Source organism: Cricetulus griseus, chromosome 4 (genome assembly GCF_003668045.3).
Source record: "Cricetulus griseus strain 17A/GY chromosome 4, alternate assembly CriGri-PICRH-1.0, whole genome shotgun sequence".
Classification (NCBI taxonomy): Eukaryota; Metazoa; Chordata; class Mammalia; order Rodentia; family Cricetidae; genus Cricetulus; species Cricetulus griseus.
Genome location: NC_048597.1, coordinates 65013394 through 65033802, shown reverse-complemented (window position 1 = coordinate 65033802; position 20409 = coordinate 65013394). Strand labels below are relative to the sequence as shown.

The 20409-nt window shown below is 46.3% G+C and overlaps 1 protein-coding gene across 1 annotated transcript; it reads right to left on the bottom strand.

The window, feature by feature from the left end:
- Positions 1–15179: 15179 nt before the first annotated feature.
- Positions 15180–19905, bottom strand: Rtp2 (receptor transporter protein 2). Its single transcript, XM_027413369.2, has 2 exons — positions 19727–19905; positions 15180–15687 (listed from the first exon to the last, which is right to left on the bottom strand). The coding sequence occupies exons 1-2, from the start codon at positions 19888–19890 to the stop codon at positions 15180–15182; spliced, it is 672 nt and encodes a 223-aa protein (XP_027269170.1). The 5' UTR covers positions 19891–19905.
- Positions 19906–20409: the final 504 nt, after the last annotated feature.

Here is a 20409-nt window from a genome sequence, read left to right as displayed (position 1 = left end):
TGAAAAATGGGACTAGGGACCACTGGCCTACTCCTCAGACCAGCTGGCAAAAGACAGTTTAGAGTGATTTGGAGTCCTCTATCATGTTGATAGAATGATAGAATCCACATGAACACAAAGGGCCCCTGTTAAATCAGCTTTAGCTTCCCCACATTCAAATCTGAGTGTGATTCTTAGCCCTGGCTCCATGCCGGGACTGGCTGGGCACCACTGTGGCAGGCAGTCCTGAACTCACATTCAAGGGCCTAGGTTTACAACTGGGATTTCACCCCCCCACCCTGGAAACCTGTGGTCCCAGACCAACACTTCACCCATCATCCCCTGCTTGTCTTCCTCTGTGCCTCCCTTACTACCTCTCCCTCCCCTCTATTTCCTCCATTTCATGTTCACCTCTGCCTCCTTGCTGTCCCTGCCCATCCCCTCTCCCAGTTGTCCTGTTGTTTTCCTGGCTCCCATTGTAGCTTCTGCCTCAGTCACAGCGCCCACGGCCTTTCTCTCCTGGGCTCGGTTCTGAAGTACCTCTTCATCAGTGTTCCCAATACTTCTCCCAGAGTTGAGGGTAGCGCCAGGACTGTGGTGACAAACGAACCTAGTCTAGATCTGAGCCTTAAAAAGAACCTTAATTCACATACAGGAAAGCTGAAGCCAAGCCACAAGGAGCGCTGCTAGGGACTGTTTAACTTGCACCATTCAGAAGCTTGATGTCCCTTGCTCTGTGACAAGTGCCCCACGAGTTAATAACCCTCGGATCCCTTCCCCCTGCGTGGATGGGAACCGCACTATTCTCTATGGACCCAGAGCCTGCCTAAAGCAGAGCCTGGATCCCCGACAAGAGTATCATCCTACGGGAGCTTTGGTGATCAACGGGCAAAGATGTGGAAATCACTCCTTCAGGCTTTCACTCCCTGCCTGTGTCCTTTTGGGTGTTTCCTAATCTCATAAAACCAGTGTTGTCTTGGGCTGCGCTTACAGGGGAGGCCATGGTTGCTACACTGAGCTCCTCTGCCCTCTGCTGGCCCCACCGAGAGCAGACAAACATCCTCAAAGCTGGGGGCAGATTTTACTCATTGTTTCTCTTGAAAGTACTCTCAATGTCATCTCAATGCGCTTGAAGCGGGAATAGCACGGAAACACACAAAACTAATTCTTTTTTAAACTTTCAGGCTTGAAGACTTTGTGTCAAGCCCTATGCCGGGCAATCAGACATGAGCCCAAGGAAGAAGCCAAAGGTTTGGTCAGTAACAGATTTTTTTTTTTCCTGAGCCATGGAACGAAAGGATTAACTCTAAAACCAACCCCCTCTAAGGCAGTGTCACTCTGGCCTTTCCCAGATAGGTTTGGGGATCTCTCCCTGCACAGGAACTGCCAAGAGAGAGGAAGCACATATATTTCAGGAACTCTGCCCAATTGGCAAGTTGATGCCAGAAAGTTCCAAGTAACAAGAGCTGGAAAGGAAAACAAAGCTAGAAGGCAACAAGTTTTAAAGCTAACTCTCCTCCTGCATGGGAATGGGTCACTCCAGACCCTATATTTACAATCAATGTCGCATTTCTAAAATGCTGCTGCCGGAATTCACGGACCTAGTTAGTTGCCTTTTCTCTCCTTCACATCAACAGATTTCTCTTCTTCGGGTGGAGAGGAGTCTCGTGTGTCGTGCGCTCCCTCTTGTGGCTATTCTTGGAATTGCTGTTGTGCCCTACCAGGACTTTCAGGGCTCCCAGTCAGTCAATCTCCCTGTCCTGGGAATCAAGTACCCTTCCTGACCGGCGACTTTCTCCCTGGTGGGGCAGAGAGACACCTGACTTCTTAATCCAGTGCCCACTTGTGTTCAGCTCTTAAAATACTTGCTTTTAAACATTTGTAATAAATTCTGACGCTTCCTACTTAATCTTCAATGAAGAAACGGTGGTCTCGGGGCCTGAATCCCCGCATTGCAAGTGGCTGGACCACTGAAGTTTCCAGCTCAATGTTTCCCTTGCAGCTCTTCAATCCTAATGGGTGTTCTGTAGCTGTCCTTCCACTTTGGGGCGCTGAGACTCACCTCTTCTCTCCCATCTTTTTAGACCAGTGTTTCTCAGTCCACATGGGCCATGACCCTTTTGGGGGTCAAATGACCTTGTCACAGGGGCCACCTAAGACCATCAGTAAAAATCAGATAATTACTTTTTGACTCACAGAAGTAGCAAAATAAATGTTGTGAAGTAGCAACAAAAATAATTTTAAAGTTGGGGTTGCCACAACATGAAGCATTGTATTAAAAAGGTGGAAGCATTGGGAAGGTTGAGATCCACTCTTACACATTCTCATCACAGAGTTGCCTGACCCCTGCTTAAGACAAACTCTAGTAGGCTGAGTGGTGCCCCTCTCCCCAAATTCGCATCTCTTTCCTAACCCCTAGAAATTCCCAATATGATCATATTTAGAAATAGGAGTTGGCTCAGAGGTTAAGAGCACTGACCACCTCTTCCAGAGGTCCTGAGTTCAAGTTCCAGCAACCACATGGTGGCTCACAACCATCTATAATGAGATCTGGTGCCCTCTTCTGGTCTGCAGGCATATATGCAGGCAGAATACTGTATACATAATAAATTAATAAATCTTAAAAGAAAAGAAATGGAGTTTGCAGATGTAAGTCAATTACAGATCTCCCTATTGGGTCTCCTGGGTCATCCAGGCAGAGACTATAGCCAATGAAAAGAATCCTTATGGGGACAGAAGAAAAGACAGTGGAGAAGACCATGTAAAATTGAAGACAAGCATCGAAGTGACACAGCCACGATTCCTGGTATACAGGGAGCCACCAGAAGCCAGATGGCACTTGAAGCCTTCCACCCTCTCATCTTTGAAGTGTGTCCTTTGCTGACACCTCAGGTTTAGATTTCTACCCCCACATCCAGAGCCAGAAGAAAAGACATTTCTGTGGTTTTAAGACCCTAATTTTGTAATGTATAATAGCAGCCATGAGAACACACGACCACTCAGCCATTCTCCACTTTCTCTGGCTCCAACAGGCCCAGAGAGCTGGACACAACTGGATGACTTCCACTCTACACTGGGACCAGGATTCTGGCCAACTTCAACTGCGTTCCTGGAGCCAGTGGCAGACATCCAGGTGCTTTCTCCCAAAGACTAGACTACTTGGGCCTCTGGGGTCTTCTTACCACTGTCACTTAGGGCAAGCTCCATGACGGTCATCAGGCTCCATCTTAATCAGCTAAATTCCAACTGGAAGCATGTTGCATCTCTTGTTGACCTGGAAGCCAGGCTTAACACTGCCATGGCAACGTGGTGGGCGGAGTGTGAAGGTTAAAATCTCAAGGAGTGAGATTTGTTCAAACCACACTTAAGTAGAGACAGGTGCCCATTTACCTGAGTGTTAGCAGCATAATGGTGAAGAGTTTGGGGGTATTTTCCCCCATTCCAATAGCATTATAGAAAATATAATATCTGAGTAGACAAGGTCAAAGCAAAATTCAGCAGGGGTGTTTTGTAACCACTCGGCTTTGAACCTGTTTCTATTACCATCTGCTCCACTTGCTGGGAGGGGTTCATCCATTGCTCCCACTTTCTCCCTTACCCTAGCTCGGTACCTCTTACTCAGGGAAACTTTCAGATAAATTGATGAACCAGTGTCATGCCTTGGGAAAAAAAAATAACCATTGGCTAAGCAACATTTGACAGCAGGAGTCACGGGAAAACAGATGTCAACCTCGGGTTCCTACCAAGAGGACTGGTTCAGCAGAAAACTGTTCTTAGATGCCACGAGAGGAGAGATGAGCCCCAGGCAGGAAGGATTCCTGCAATGTGCAAACGAATGCAGAAGAAACTCTTCTCTCTCCCCACTCCCCATCCCATGCTTTGGCCTATGCTCATCTAGTGCTTTGTCTTGTGCAGGCAATCCCCACTTTCTTCTCTTAAAAAGAGGCCAGACAATATTGTATGGGCTTTGTGCGTGCCAGGCAAGTGTTGTCTCAATGAGTTACAGCCCTGGCCCTCTGTACACTTTTACAACTTCATAGGACTGAGGCGAAAGCATGCACCCTGTCTTCTGAGAAGCCACAGGACAAAAGGAGAGACACACTCCTAAATAATTCTGAAGCAAGACATGTTACATGCCTACTTGTTTTCCATTAGAGCAATTACCTTATTGTTTGTCGGTAGTTTGCCTGTGTGTTAGTTCCTTGTTAAATAAGCTTTGCCTTTGTTACTAAAAGAGTCTTTCTTAACATTAGAGACATGCTTTCTTGTCTTGGTTTGCCCTGAGAACTGCCTGGATATATATAGCAACTTCCTGTAAAAAATACTTACAGAGCATCACATGAATGTGTAAAGTCAATCATAATCTAGCTATCAGCTTTATGCAAATGATTCCTAAACTTACACACACATCCCCTGCCTGTCTCTCTGTCTCTCTCCTTTCTAGTGTATTTTTTAACTACTACCTTTGTGTTCTTTGTGTGTTTCTTCTTAGTTCCTCTCTGTTATCATCAAATCAAGCCCCCACTCTAACTCAGGACCACAGTGTGTCTCTTGTAAACATTTCTAAAGCTTTCTGACCGGCCTTCCCATTGACACTTTTCCCCATGGGCACCACCTTCAGATTTACCCTGGACTCTGTGGTCTCGTTCAGCTTCTAAATATTCTGAATATCTGATCATGTAATTGTCTCCACTCAATAATCCAAGTAGAAATCACTGCAATCTGAGGGCATGGGAAGTCCCCACTCCTGATACTGACTTTTGAGGCCATTCAGAATGTCCTTCTCACTTCTTCGGTTTTGTTTACCACACACACTGCATGGTTCAAGGAACATGTGTGTTCATGGTCCCCTAAGTCTGTCTGCTGCAGTGCGGCCACACCCATCTCCTCTAGAGCCCACTCTACTCTGACAACTCTTCTCTTCCTATCCTCCACAAGGAAGGGGAGCTACTGCAGTTTGGTATGCTCCCTAAGAAAAAGCATTTTATGTAGCCTGGCAGTGGTGGCGCACACCTTTAATCCGGCATGCAGATCCATGCTGGTCTACAGGGTGAGCTCCAGGACAAGACAGCCACGCTACCCAGTGAAATCCTGTCTTGAAAAACCAAAAAAAGAAAAAAAAAAAAGGAACTTTACAAATGCAAAACTCCCTCTTCACGGAGAGTATGGAGATTCATAGAAATTCATTGCACTGGGAGATTGAAATATAGTATGAATCAAGATTCTGAATTAAATTCCCTGGGAAATTGCTGGGTTCTGGGGGATGGTAAAGATGAATGTAAAGTGTTGCTCACCTCTAAAAACCTCACACTTTACATCAGGAGAAAGGGAGATATATCCATATCTATGATGCAGGACAAAATGCATTCATTAAGAACAGATCTGAGAAATAGTTTATGAGGTCATGCTAGATGAGATGCTGCTGTCTTTAGTTCTGTCTCAGACAACAAAGAGCACTTCTGATAAAGAGACAGACAGTCAAGGTTAGCACTGTGAGTTGGACCAGAATAAGCCGTCATTTGCTGAAGAATGAGGGTCAGGCATTGTAGGCTGGGGTCAGTTGTTTTGAGTGTAGTGAGCAGTTTATGGAACAACCTGCAGTGTAGCTCCAGCATGAGAACAGGTTACCTAGATGAGACTGACAGGATGGTCATGATTAGGTCTGCCTCCTGGGACAAAGGTAAAACTGCAGTGGCCTTTGAAGCAGAGCCACGTTTCTCTCTTGAATTCTTGCTTGATGATCCAAGGCACTTGATGCTATTAGGAGCTAGGATTGCTCTGTCTCGTTCATTTGCCGAATGTGATCTTGACTCTCAGCTCATAGATGACAGGATCCCGCCTTGCAGGGAGGGGTGTGCTGTAGATATTCCACTCTGGGCTCAGCACCCTGCAGTCTCTCACTCTCTGCACTTTGACCAGTTGTGGGTCTCTGTATTAAGTGCTATCTACTGCAAAAAAAGAAGCTTCTTTGATTAGGGTTGACTGATACACTGATCTGTGCACATAATGATAAGTAATGATAAATTATTTATCAAAAGGTGATAAATTAGGAGTCAATTTAGCACTATGTCCATTTAGCATAAATGGTGATAGGTTCTCTTCTAGGGCATATGGCCTGTCTAGCCACGGGTTCTTTTCCCCAGGAACAATGTCAGGTACTAGTTTCAACTTGTGGAGCAGTCCTTAAGTCCAACCAAGGAGTCTGGTTACTGCTGTGACACTCATGCTAATATTTCACCAGTGGGCATGTCTTGAGAGTCAGGTCATTGTTATGACTTGTGGGTTCACATCTGGATAAAGCTGATAATTCCCCTTCCCTGGTAGCAGGCATAGAAACTTCCAGTTTTGAGAAAGCTAGCCGGGAGGGATGAAGCTTCCAGGTGATCACCAGCTTCATTTCTCTACGTTCCAGGATGCAAGTGTGTGGTACCGTCAGTAATAGGGTCTTACAGTAACATTCTGGAGGGTTCCATATAGCATTGCCAATAACTGGCAATGTTGGTAATCTATTGGGACCCCACTATAACATGAAAAATAAAAACCAGAGATAGATTTGGGTCTTCAAGCTGATGGCCAGATACACAAAGCAGCCAGCCACTTGCTCATACCTCTACCTCGGGCTGAAAGGGCTGGCCTGTCCTCAGTGTGGCTGCAGAATAAATCTCTCGTGAGATCCTTTGCTTCCTCCTTTTAGACCTCTCAAATCCTGGGATTAGGTGTAGGATCCCAAGTGCTGAGATCACCTCTGTGTGAGCTGTTTCTCTTTTAGACTAGATCAATTTCGTGTAGCTCAGTGTGCCCTTGAACTAACAGAGATCCATCTGCCTGCCTCCTAAATCCTGGGATTAGTGTATGCCGCCACCATCTGACTTCTGTGACTAGCTAGTATGACTGCTGGGATTAAAGGTGTGTGTCACCTCTGCCTGGCTCTATGACTTGTGGCTAGCTTTACATTCTGAACCTCAGGCAAGCTTTAATAAATCATAAACAATATATCACTACACCTCACTGACCAGCAACTCCAAAAGTGGCAACCTATTTTCTCTACTAGGTTTTTTTTTATTTATCCTGTGGTTTCTAGTAGGGACATTGTTGCATATAGGGTTATCTCTCTCTCTCTCTCTCTCTCTCTCTCTCTCTCTCTCTCTCTCTCTCTCTCTCTCTGTGTGTGTGTGTGTGTGTGTGTGTGTGTATGTGTGTATCCATCTCTGTCTCTGTGGTGTGTGTGTGTGTGTGTGTGTGTGTGTGTGTGTCCATTTCTGTCTGTCTCTGGTGTGTGTGTGTGTGTGTGTGTGTGTGTGTCCATTTCTGTCTGTCTCTGTGGTGTGTGTGTGTGTATCCATCTCTGTCTCTGTGGTGTGTATGTGTGTATATCCATCTCTGTCTCTGTGGTGTGTGTGTGTGTGTGTGTGTGTGTGTGTGTGTGTGTTTTAGGAAGCTTATATAGTGGTAGGTTTCCATATTACTTTTTCAAAATTTATTTAGTGTTAGCTATCCTTCCCCACACAGCCTCATCTATCATGTCCTCCTGTTGCCCTCTCCATTAATCCTTCTTGTACTATTATTCCCTTTAACCTTTTATACCACTGTGTTCTATCTTCACTCCCTTTAAATCTGCCAGCCATGGACCCTCACTAACTTCCTGATATCAGTGGGTATTTCAAATGGAGCATTTGGTGATTTAAATGCATTGGTGATCAACCCTGAGTCACCAATAATGCATCAGGGTTGCATTAAGGAAAGAAATAAATGCACTTCCCTTGGAGCCATTTAACCAAGATCAAGTCCAGCTTCAAATTCTCTCCACCTGAGTCTTCCATTTTCTGTTAGTTGCATGAGTGTGAATCCGTGCCTGCCTGGAAAAGGCTGGTTTGTAAATCTGTCTGTTCATGTGTTTGTGCCAGTTCCTGGGTCTTCTGTCTATGTGTTTCTTTCCCTAACAAAGGGCTTCATTCTGTCTTTATCAAACAGTCTAAAAAGCATCCCATGGGAAAGGAATGAGGGATAGTTCACAGAAATCTTTAACAGAGTTTTACAAGGATGGAGTCTCTGGCCTCAACTGATCCCAACTGACCCAGACTACAAACATCATCACTTATCAAGCAATATCCATAAATGGTTGCTTTCGATCTTTATGATGCATTTTCCAAAGTTGCTTTCAACTTCTGTATTTGCTGCTTTCAGCAGATGTTACATGTGCATTGCCTATGTCAGGGGCACAGAAGAGCACATAACTTGAGATTACAGCTGTGCATTAGCTTAGGTTGCAAAAGATGATTGCATGGGAAATCTAAGGCAAGTAAGGTTGGTTCTTACATTGTCCTCTTAAGAACAGATGGTGCTGAGAAGCCAAACTATGACCCAGATATTAGTGGGTTGGTTCTGCTCTCTTGACAAGTGTCATGGTCCTTGCAATGGCCTTTGAACTGAGCCTCATTATGTGTTATTGTCTTAGTTAAGGTTTCTAGTGCTGTGATGAAACACTATGACCAAAAGAAACTTGGGGAGGAAAGAGTTTCTTTCACTCACAGTCCCTTATAACAGTTCATCAACAAAAGCAGGGAGGGAAGGAACTCAAGCAGGGCAGAACCTGGAGGTAGGAACTGACTCAGAGGTCATGGAAGGGAGCTGCTTCCTGGCTTACTCTGTATGGCTTGCTCAGCCTGCTTTCTTATATACCCTAGTACCAGTACCATCATTCCAGGGATGGCACCATCACAACTGACTGGCTGCCCCAATCAATCAATAATTAAGAAAATGCTCTATAGGCGTGATCATAATGAGGCATTTTCTCAGTTGAGGTCCCCTCCTCCCAGATAGATGACTTGAGTTTGTGTCAGGTTGACATAAAACTAGCCAGCCCAACGGACCCCTGCCAACTTGATGTACAAACACATCATTTTTCAGTTAGAATCCTTCCTTTCTCTTTTATCCCCAATATGAAACATTAATATTAGTATAACAATATAAAATATAAATAACTTTTAAAATCTAGGACTTTATAAACTCAAACACATTAAAAGTTCAGTTAAAAATCCTAAATCCCTTTCAAAAGTTCGAAGTCTTTCCACTGTAGGCTCCCATAAAAATCAAAAATTAAGCTAAATACTTTCTTTTGGGGGAGGTGTTTTGAGACAGGGTTTCTCTGTGGCTTTGGAGGCTGTCCTGGAACTAGCTCTTGTAGATCAGGTTGGTCTCAAACTCACAGAGATCCTCTGCCTCTGCCTCCTGAGTGCTGGGATTAAAGGCGTGCACCACCAACACCCAGCTGCTACATACTTTCTTAATTCAAGAGGAAAGAACTAGGGCACAGTTACAATCTGAAAAAAAAGCAAAACCAAACTCCAGCAGTGTAAGTAACTCAATGTTCAATATCTGGGATTCATTTACAATCTCCTGGGCTCCTCCAAAGGGCTTGGTTGACTTCTCTGGACCGGTGTTCTGCTACAACATACACAGCTTGTCTTCTAGGCTCCAGCAGGTGCCACTCCACTGCTGCTGTTCTTTGTGGCTATCCCACGGTTCTGACATCTCCAAAATGTTGGGGTCTTCTGCTGCACCTTGGCTGCACTTTCAGCAATGGCCTCTCCTGGCCAAGTTTCAGATGCTCTCCATGAGCTCTTCACGCCTTCAAAACCAGTTCCTTCTGGAAGACTCTTATACAATACCAAGTTTGGCTGCCAGAGTGAGGTACAATCTAGGATGCTTCTGGAACTCAGCTTCTGTGTACTCTCAGGAAACACTTTCCAGATGACTTCACATCAGTGAAGTTGGTCTCTTAATCACTGATAATTTCTCAGCTCCAACTACACAGCATCCACTGCCCCGGTAACTCAAAGGTCTCACTTTAATGGTGCTGGTCTCTTGTTAATCATAGTTGACTCTTCAGCTCCTGCTGACCAGACAGCATAGATTCTTCACAACAATGGCCCAAAAGAGTCTTTGGTTCTCCATGAAACTTCAAGGCTAGGTCTCCATCATCTGTACTGCTCTCAACATTCTTATCTTTCAAGATACTACAGAACAGCTCACTAAGCACTAAACGTGTAGAGTGCTTTGCTTGCACAAAGTTCCAAAGTCCTTCCACAATCCTCCCCCAAAAAAACAAGGTCAGCTCTGTCACAAAAATACCCAGCAATACTGGTACCAACTTGTTTTAGGGTTTCTATTGCTGTGATGAAACATCATGACCAAAAAGCAAGTTGGGAGTATGGTGAGACTGTTATAGAGTCTGGGGACTTAAAGTTGGGCTTAATGCCTTCCTGCATTATGATATGGTTACAAGTCTGTGTAGGCCAAGGAGTGGAATGTGGTGGTTTGAAAGAAAATGACCCCAATAGGCTCAAAGTGAGTGGCACTATTAGGAGGTGTGGCCTTGTTGAAGTAGGTGTGACTTTGTTGGAAAAAGTATGTCACTACATGGTCCTCTGGAGAAGGGGAAAGCATCAAGATCTCCTGAGCAAATTGGGAACTCGGGAATGGGGGAAGGGAGCTAGAGAATGAGAAGGGGAGAAGAGGAGGGATGCAGAGGACATGAGGGAGCAGAGAGGTTGAGTTGGGGGAAGAATAGAAGAAAACAAGAAAACAGTTACCATAATAGAGGGAGACATTTTAGGTTTACAGAGAAATCAGGCACTGGGGAAAGGTCTGGAGAGCTACAAAGATGACACCAACTAACAATCTAAGCAACAGAGGAGAGGCTACCTTAAATGCCCTCCCCTGATAATGAGATTGATGACTGTCTTATATGCCATCCTATAGTCTTCATCCAACAGCTGGTGAAGTAGAAGCAGACACCCACAACTAATCACTGAACTGAATTGGAATCCAGTCGCAGAGTAGGATGAGTGAAAAGCAAAGGGGTCCAGACCAGGCTGGTGAAACCCACAGAAACAGCTGACCTGAACATCAGGGAACTCTTGCTCCCCAGACTGATAGCTCGAATACCAGCATGGGACTGATCCAGACCCCAGGAACATAGGTTTCTGTGAGGAAACCTTGGAAATCTACAGGACCTCCTGTAGTAGTTCAGTACTTATCCCTAGCATAGGTATGGTCTTTGGGAGCCCATTCCATATAGAGGAATACTCCCTGAGCCAAGACACATGGGGGTGGGCCTAGGGCCTATCCTAAAGGATACGATAGACTCTGATGACAACCTATGGAAGGCCTCACCATCCATGGGGAGCAGAAAGGATATGTGATAGACAGTTGGGGGGGGTAGGGGAGGACGGGAAGGAGAAGGGAACTGGGATTGTCATGTAAAACAATCCTGTTTCTAATTCAAATTTTAAAAAGTTGAAAAAAAAAAAAGAAGTATGTCACTAAGGGGCAGGCTTTGTGGTCTCAAATGCTCAAGCCCTGTCTAGTGTGACATTCACTTCCTGCAGCCTGCCAATCCTGATGTAGAACTCTCAGCTGTTTTTCCAACACCATATCTGCCTCCCTGTAGCCGTAATGATAATGAATTAAATCTCTGAAACTATAAGCCAGACACAATTAATTTTTTTTCCTTTATAAGAGTTGCCTTGATCATGGTGTCTCTTCAAGCAATAGAAACTTAGGTAAGACAGGAAGAAGCAGGGTTATTTGGCTTACACTTCCATATTGCTGTTTATCATCAAAGGAACTCAAACAGGGCAGGAACCTGGAGGCAAGAGCTGATGCACAGGCCATGTAGAGGTTCACTGTATTGGTTCACATGACTCACTCAGCCTGCTTTCTTACAGACCCCAGGACCACCAGCCCAGGTATGGCACCACCTACAATAGACTGCCTGCCCTTCAATTGCTACTTAAGAAAATGCCCTACAGGGTTCCCTTCTCACAGATGGCTTTAGCTTGTGTCAAGCTGACATAAAAGTAAACATGACAGGTAGCTCTAAGAGGCTTAATTCTTCATTTACAAGACGTACAGTACTGAACCTGCCACTAAGGCTCAGTTTCCTTTCCTGTCTGTTCCACCTCAGCTCCTTAGGATCTTGTCACCACTAGCTTTCAAAAGCTTTTCTTTAGTCTAAGCATAAGCACTGGCTCCCAGTGAGGCATTAATTTAATTAATCTTATCAACAAAAAATAGAAGTCAGATATGGGGATAAAAACATGAAAGATCAGAGAAACTGGGGAACAGCCACAGTCACTTCTTACCTCTTCAGTTCCTCCATCCAAAAGGGCTGAAATCGTCTCTCTGCCCAGCCTTACTACTTCCTGTCTCTTCTCTCTACAGTCCTCCAAACCTCTATGGTTAGCTAGTGGCTAGCTCTGCCCTCTGATGCCAAGCAAGCTTTATTTGTCAGAACACAACCAAAATATCATACAACATCTCAGTGAGGCTGACCGCAGCCTCAGCTGGAGGTAGGCTCTCACCACCTTGAGGCCACCTCTACCACAGCACTTATCATTTCTATTGTCATTACTTGCTCACGGGCACATCACTGTAAGTTGTTCTCATCTTTGTGTCATGCCCAGCACAGAGTTACTGTTTAATTAGCATGGTTGGTTAATTCTTGTCTTGTTGAGTACAGTATTCCTTTACCCCACAAACAAATTTCGTGAATCATCATTCTTCCAGTAGAGATAAGGGAATCTTGACTTTAAGTCATCACTCATGTTTAATTTATTCCTAATAACTGATGATTTAGATGCTATAGTTACTGACACAGAAAACTGAGGCTTAGTGAGTCCAGTATTGTAAGCCTTGTAATTGTCTGAAACCTCGTACATAAACTCAGAATGTCAAGAAATGTAGAATTAAACCTACTGGTCAAGTTCTATGGGGTAGGATAGAGCAGTAACAAGGCATCTGAAGACAGCATATAGCAAACACAGCATGGACGTGGCAGCCAAATGATGTGAGGTGGAGTAGGGCAGAGAAAAAGAGTAAGAAGACGGCATTCAATAGAACATGGAAAGTGGTAGCCAATCATTGTGGGGTGGGGTAGGGCAGTGTGGGAGAAATGGTGGTCAAGCAGTGTGGTGGGGTAAGGCAATGAAGGGGAATAAGAAGACAGCACTTGACAGGACATGGGACATGGTGGGAAAATACTGTGGGTGGGGCAGAGAGGTGCAGAGAACACTGGATTTCAAAGAAGCAAAGGACTGGGTTTGGCCAGGCTGCTTTGGTAGAGAGTGCCTGGTGGTCAGGTAGCCTGGTTTATGTGTCTGGAGCTCTGTGTGAAAGCTTGAAAAGCCATAAAGACTGAGGGTTTCTATGTAGTCAAAACCCAACTTGTGAGGGGCAATGAGCAGAGAAGAATCTTGGGCACCCAAGCATATAAAGGATGGAAGAGAGAAAGTGTCCACAAAGAGTACTGCAATGGAGAGGAAAGACAATTAAATATGAAAAGCAGGTGCTGTCCAGCTACTATAGAAGTTCCTGGAAAAATTAAAAATATAATTGGGTGTATACTCCAAAGAATCTAAGTCAGCAAACCACAGACGTGTACCTACATTCATATTTATTATGACACTACTCACAATAGCCACATTATGAAATCAGACTAGGTGCCCATTAACAGATCAAAAGATGGAAAAAAAAACAAGTAAAGTGTGCACAATGGGATATAGTCCTTCAGAAAGAAAAATTAAATAATACCATGTACTGGGAAATGGATAGGACTTGAGATCATACTAAGCTAAATAAGTTAGACTAAGGGAGAAAGGTGTCATACACTTTCCCTCATGTGTGAAATGGAGATTTTAAAACACAGATTTGAAAGCACTAAAGAGGCTCCTTGGGGACAAGGAGACAAGTTGTTGGAGGGACAGGAATGTGATCAAAATACATGGTATACATATATGGAAAATACTAGAGTGAAACTCACTTTTTCAATAAACAGAACAATTACAGAAAAGGAGGATTATAAAATGTCACAGACACATGAAGCAGATACAAACAGAAAAGCAGCCAATGTTTTAGTAGTGAAGTATGGAGTGCTGGCTGTAGGGGCATGAAAATGCAATTTCCATTAATTAAAGAGGAAACAAGTCTTGGAAACAAATACAATCTACTGCCTCAGTCCTGGAAGGATAAAAACATTGCAGTGGTTGGGGGTGGCCTGCCAAGTCAGGGAATGGTCACTCTAGTTAAACATGAAAATGTGGAAGTCATTTACTGAGAAAACCTAGCTGGTAGAATAGCTTTGTCTTCTGGCAGTGCCCTCTGCCTTGTTTCTCTTCTATTCTAGCTCCCTCACCTGCATCCATCTTAAGCAGTATCTCCTCCCTCTGATGATGCAGTGACCAAATGCCCCAGCTTTCCTGACCATCTGAGACATGACTCATCCCCCTGACAGAATTTTGGCAATCTATTTCTAGACATGAAACCACATTTTAGCAAGAGATACAGGCTGGCGCCTCGTCATCCCAGTCCTGTTGCTCAGTGTTGCCTTCAGGTTTTTCAGGGTAGACAAAGCAGAGAGGACGGAAGTCCTCTGGGGAGCACTTGATGTCCAAACCCTTGGTGTTTATCTTCCTAGAAGTCACCCTTGTCTGCCATTGAGCAATGGCCCCAATGGGGACAAGTTCTGTGTAAGCCCAACTGAGCTCGGGACTAAGGAGCAATTTTTATTTCATTTTAATTCATTTAAATTGAAACTGCCAATCGCTACCCCCTTGTGCCATTGACCATCTGAACCCCCAGTCCAACCCCATATCACTCCCCACCTCCACTCTCATGCCAGCCCTAGCGCGAGAGTGATATCCTGAGCCTTTCAGAATGGTACAAGCCAGATAGATCCCCAGGACGATCAGGTCACTGTCCCTGTGTACTGAATGGATGGTAATGGGTGGCACTGCTCTCTCCAAGAGGAACCATACAGGACAATTAGAGAGAGCTGAGAGTGAGTACGAAAATGTGATAGGGTCAAGATGAGACCCAAGGCTAAGAATATAAAACAAATGGAGGGCGGGAGGGAGAGGTGGAGCGGGAAATGAAGGAGACCAGACAGCACTGTCGACTTCACACTCACACGAAATCCCAGCAAGCTCCCAAAATTCCCACCCTTCCCTCCTTCCCCTCATTGCTGTCAAATTGGTAGAAGGACCACCGAGCATCTCCTAGTGCACACTCCTCATTTTGGTAGACGAGGGAACAGGGTGCAGATGACTGGAATCATAGATTCAACTTGTAGCTGAGTCAGGAGACCGAGTCCTTCTCACTCTCAACCCCGTGTCCCCTCTTCCCACCCCCAACCAGCTCCCCTAGAGGAAGCTGGAGCGGCCTCGGAAGAACTGCAGATAGACAATAACCAGGCAGAGGACACCCCAAAACAGACACCAGCGAAATGAGAAGAAGTTGTAGACAAAGCTGCCCTGGGCTTTCCTCTTGGAGGCATCGGTATAGGAGGCGTCCTCCTCCAGCAGCTTCTCGCTGGGCTTCCAGTGCACGATGCCTTCCTGGCAGGCCTCGCAGAACTCGCTGCGGTGCAGCCCGCTGTCCGGCCGGCTGGCCACGTGGATGCGGTACTGGCCGCCATCTTCGTCGTAGCACTGCTCGCGCAGGCTGGTGATGAGGTTGTCCACCAGGCCCTCGATGTTCTCCTCCAGCATGCTCGACTCATCCAGCCGTGAGGTGCCACACTGGTAGCACAGCTGCTTGAACACGCGCATGCGCACCGAACCAACACGCTGGGCACGGTCGAGGTGCATGTGGAAGAGGATGACTACATTAGCAGACTGCCAGGTGTGCCAGCACCAGGAGCAGTGGAACCTGCCAGGAAACGAAGAAGGAATAGAGCAGGTGAGACTCACGGACAGCCTGCGCTGGGGAGCACAGGAAAGAAATGGCCAGAGTATTAGAGACCGAAAATTGAAGCCCGATGTTAACCAGTCTGTGGATTCAATATCACTAGAGGTCACCAGCTACCACTGCTCCTGCTGGTCCCCCTGATGTAGTGATATATTGTTTGTAATCTAATAAATAAACCTTGCCTGGAGATCAGAAAGGCAAAGCAGCCAAGTCACTAAGGAGTTCTTACCTCTAACAAGGCTAAAAGGGCTATCCTGTCTCCATTAAACCTCAGCTCCTCTTCACCAAGAACCTCAAACTGCTCTTGAGACTGCACTGAGTTCCTGCCTTGCATTCTCTCTAGTGTGAGGGTTAAAGGCATGAGCTGTTTCTCTTCTAGACTGATTCGCTTTCATGTAGCCCAGGATGACTTTGAACTCACAGAGATCTATCTGCCTCTCTCTGTCTCCTGAGAGCTGAGATTAAAGGTGTGGCCACCACTGCCTGTCCTCTATGGCTTGCTAGTGGCTTAGCTCTGCACTCTGATCTTCAGGCAAGGTTTATTTGTTAGATTACAAACAATCTATCACCCAACTCTGGGGACCAGAGTAGCATGCTTAGGAGCCTAACACAGGAGCCACTGGGCCCCTAGCCAGCAGTCATCTGGAAGCTGCCTCCTGTGTACCATCCTACAGCTTCTGCCCTACTCCCAGCCTTGTGCAGAGTTGCATCTGGTCAGCCTGCAAAGAAAGTATGGCTCCTCTTCTCTGCAACTCGTTTCTCATTTGCTGGCTGCAGTGTGATGGTGATCATGCTGGACTTTGTGCTCAGATATCCCTCTGGAAGGGGGGCAGCAATGTCACTGTCTGACTCCTGAATCTTGCTTGCTCTGAGGAGATGACACGCACACTTAGATCCCAGCACATTGTAGGGCTGCAGTAAGCTAGCCAGAAAAGCAGGGTAGATAGGCAACCTGCAACAGACCGGATCACAAAGAACGATACTTCCGGTTCTTACACCTTGCTGAGTCATCCCTAGGTACCGCAGAAGTCCTGTGTGAGAAGAAGAACAGACTTTGTGTCCTCACATACCTACCCCCAACCCAACCTTCACACAGGCCACTTTGTCTAATCTGGACTCATAGAGCCACAGCCTCAGAAAGCTGGAGGGCAGTAGCCTGGCTCTCACTTGCCAAGCCCTGCTCCTCCTAGCCTCCGAATAGTGTTAACATGTGGTGGATCAGTCCTTAACTCCAGGGTGGCCTATTGTGCCCCTGCAATGGCCTCTTGTAAGCCCCTGTTTCCAAAGGCTTGTCCACTGGGCTGTTTCTGTCCTCATAGCTGGCTCTGCCCAAGTCCATTGCACAATGGCTTCAAAAGGACCTGTGATGAAGGACTCAGTTCAATCCCACCAGCACCAACTGTATTTTAAGCTCTACTCAACCACTGTGGAATCGCAGTGAAAGCAAGCCAGCCTCTGACCCTTGGAAAGCACTGAAAATATGAGCATAGAACAACCCCTGGGGCACCCAAGACATGGCCAAAAGGGAAGGGGAAATCTGATTGGTCCTGGATTGGGAGGCTTCCACTCTTCTCCCCATCCCTGTATGGGGCCAGTACTGTTGGGCCTCAGATTTAACACAGCTGAAAGACGAAAAGCAAAGAGCCTGCCTGCACAGGATGACTGTGCTTCAGTTCCTCCTGAGGCCAGCTGGTTCTAAGGCCCGGAGGGAGATTTGTGAGCCTTTTACACTGTCCCTAAACTCCAGAAGCCTCACATACTCACTCTCAGCCTTTTGAACACCGCCCTCCTTCGTGTTTTATATCTCCTTTACCTTTTAAAATAAGCCAGTCCAGGATTATATCCCCTGTCTCAAGCCAAACCCCTCATTTCCAGAAGAATCCGACATGGGTGAGCATTTAGGAAGAGATGAGACTGAGGTGTAGAAAATAAGAGATCACACAGCTAATTAGAGAGATAGCCAACACCCAGTGTCCATAACAGGCACCAACACAAACCTACCAACCTCTGTTCTCTGACCTATGTCAATACAGGTTCCATCTATTAGTTTGTAAGACCAGTGGCAAGGCTGCAGATGCCCAGTGCCCACCCACAGCCTGACTCTTTCTGCTCCCACCCTAGTGCTGTTCTCTACCCAAGAGACTTCACACCCATCCACTATGGACAGCCCAGTCTCTGCCATATTTTGGTCACACCTCCACAGCACAGCCACCAGGTGGTCTCATGTGAATCCAAATGCCCAAAGAGGAGAAACGGTTAGCTCCTGCAGGTGGGCTGGAAGCTGTGTGAGCAGGAAACTATGGCCCCAGTCCCAAATCACCATTCTGTAAGAGGGAAATGATGTCAGGGCTTTAGAAAGTCACATGGACACCTTGCATGGTGGGAAGTGAGGAACACTTAGAAGGTGGGAAGTCTCTATTGTCTGAGGCAGGTGGGAGAGCTAGCCCTGTGGTCATAAGAGTGGGAGAGCCATCCCTGCCCCCTACCAACTGCAACACTCAGGAGAGCACCTCACCAGGACAGCACAATAGAGACAACCCTGTTAGTACAAGTGAGCCAGCCCCGAAACTGTGAGCATGGGAAAGCTGTACCCATTACCCATCTGTCTTCTGGTGGCAAGGATAGGGGAGAGTTGTCCCCTCCCCACTGCACCCATTAAGGCCTGGAACAGGTGGGAAAACTGGTCCTGTGGTCATAAGAGTGGGAGAGCCAATCCTGTTATTGCAGGTGTGGGTGAACCAGACCCTGAAGCAAACATGGGAGAGCAGTCTTCATTTCTCATCTGGCGGGCCAACCCTGCAGCTGCCCAGGCCTACACCCAGAGTTATGACTTGGCTCACACCAACATCCACCCCATCTGTGATCTGCTGGAGCGCATAAAGGAACCTGACCCACAGACCCAAAGCTGAAGGATCTCCACAACACAGGACAACAACAGAATATCCAGGAAGAGTTCTAGTGAGGGCCCACCATCGGTAGTGTAGTAGAAACCAGAGGCCTCAAACCAGACCAATGACTTGCACATGAAGATATATGGACAAAGGGGTTTACAGGGTTACTCTCTGTAACACACTGCAGCTTCCATGATGAGATTTTTTTGTTTTTTTTTCCCTTTTTTTATTTTTTCCTTCATCTTTTAAATTTTGTTTTATGGGGGGTGGGTCACAGGGGTAGAAGGTGGATGTAAGGAGACAGGGAAAAGAATGGGATCAAGATAGATGATGCAAAAGACATAGAATTATTTTTCAAATACATCATAAAATAACAAAAAGAGAGAGAGAGAGGAGAGGGAGGAAGGGAGGGGTGGAAAAAGGATGAAAAGAAAGAAAGAAAGAAGGAAGGAAGGAAGGAAGGAAGGAAGGAAGGAAGGAAGGAAGAAAGGAAGGAAGGAAAAGAAAGAAAGGAAAGTCTAGGGAAAGTCCTGTCGGGGTCAGCAGTTTTATTGCTCATCCACGGATAGTAAAGTTGGAAGGAATTTAAGCAATGTGCTAAGATGAACTAAGATGAACCCCTTGTTTTGTAAATGTGAAAACTGGAAGCCAGAGAAAGTAAAGAACACACCCAAGTCCAAGAAGCTGTGGAACCATGTTCTCAAACATACCATGTGCTCAGTAACTTATTCTGACTTCCTGTCCCATTGCATTTGACTGAGCAGACAGATGCCAGAGCCCCAGAGCACAAGTTCCCCAACTTTGAGGTTGAGAACTCTGGCAATCCTCATGGCATCTCCTCTCCATCCCAACTACACCGAGCACCTGGACTTTCAGGGCACCTAAGTATTATCACTCTTAGTTTTCTGGGGAAAACTGAGACCCAAATGCAGAACACAATTTGCTCAGAGTAACCGAGGAATCTGAACTGCTGTGATTAGAAGCAAAGCCTCGGTGACCATCTGTTCTCTGCTTGCCGCCCCAGCTGACATGGAGGTGAGTCTGTGACCTTCTCCCCCGAGGCGGGGGGGGGGGGCACTGCCTGAACGACCCTCCCACCAGCCTCTCACCTGCCTGAGGCGTGCTGCTCCAGATATTGTTTCCAGCCTGGACCCAGTTCGTTGGGCTTGAGGTTGGGGTCTATGATGAGCTCCCAGCTGTCAGCTGGCTTTGCTACCTCCATCTTCTCATAGAAGACTTTCTTCCACTCACAAGTGGTTAGACTGGTGGACATGGTCCGATTGGCCTAGATGGGTATGTGAGTTCAATCTGAGGAAGAACACAGAAAGCTTGGGCAGATGCAGCTCAGCAGTCTCTGTGGTCCAAAAAGGCTTACCCACAAGACCCAGCTCCCTCTTTTGTCACCTTGGAAGCTGTTGCTATGACAGCCAGGCAGGTACCAGGAACCAGAGCTAGGGAGGAGGAAAGTCCCAAGTGGGAGTTTCAGGGTCCTGAACTAGACCATAGAGGCAAACTGAGTAGCAACACTGACCAGGTGGAAAAAGCCAGTAGGAGATGAGCCACAGTTCAAACTGCCCAGGGCTGACAGAGGTTCCCAGGCTATGTAGTGGCCCTGCTCACACCACTCCTCTTCTGCACTTTCTTCTGCTGTGTGCTATGGCAACCATAATACCCTAGGGAGCCCAGGAGAAACAGGATGGAGATGAGGGACCTGATGCTCTCACAATCCTGATGCGCTGTGACCACTGTTTGTTTTGTGCCAGGCACAAGCTACTTGACCCATGCATTATCC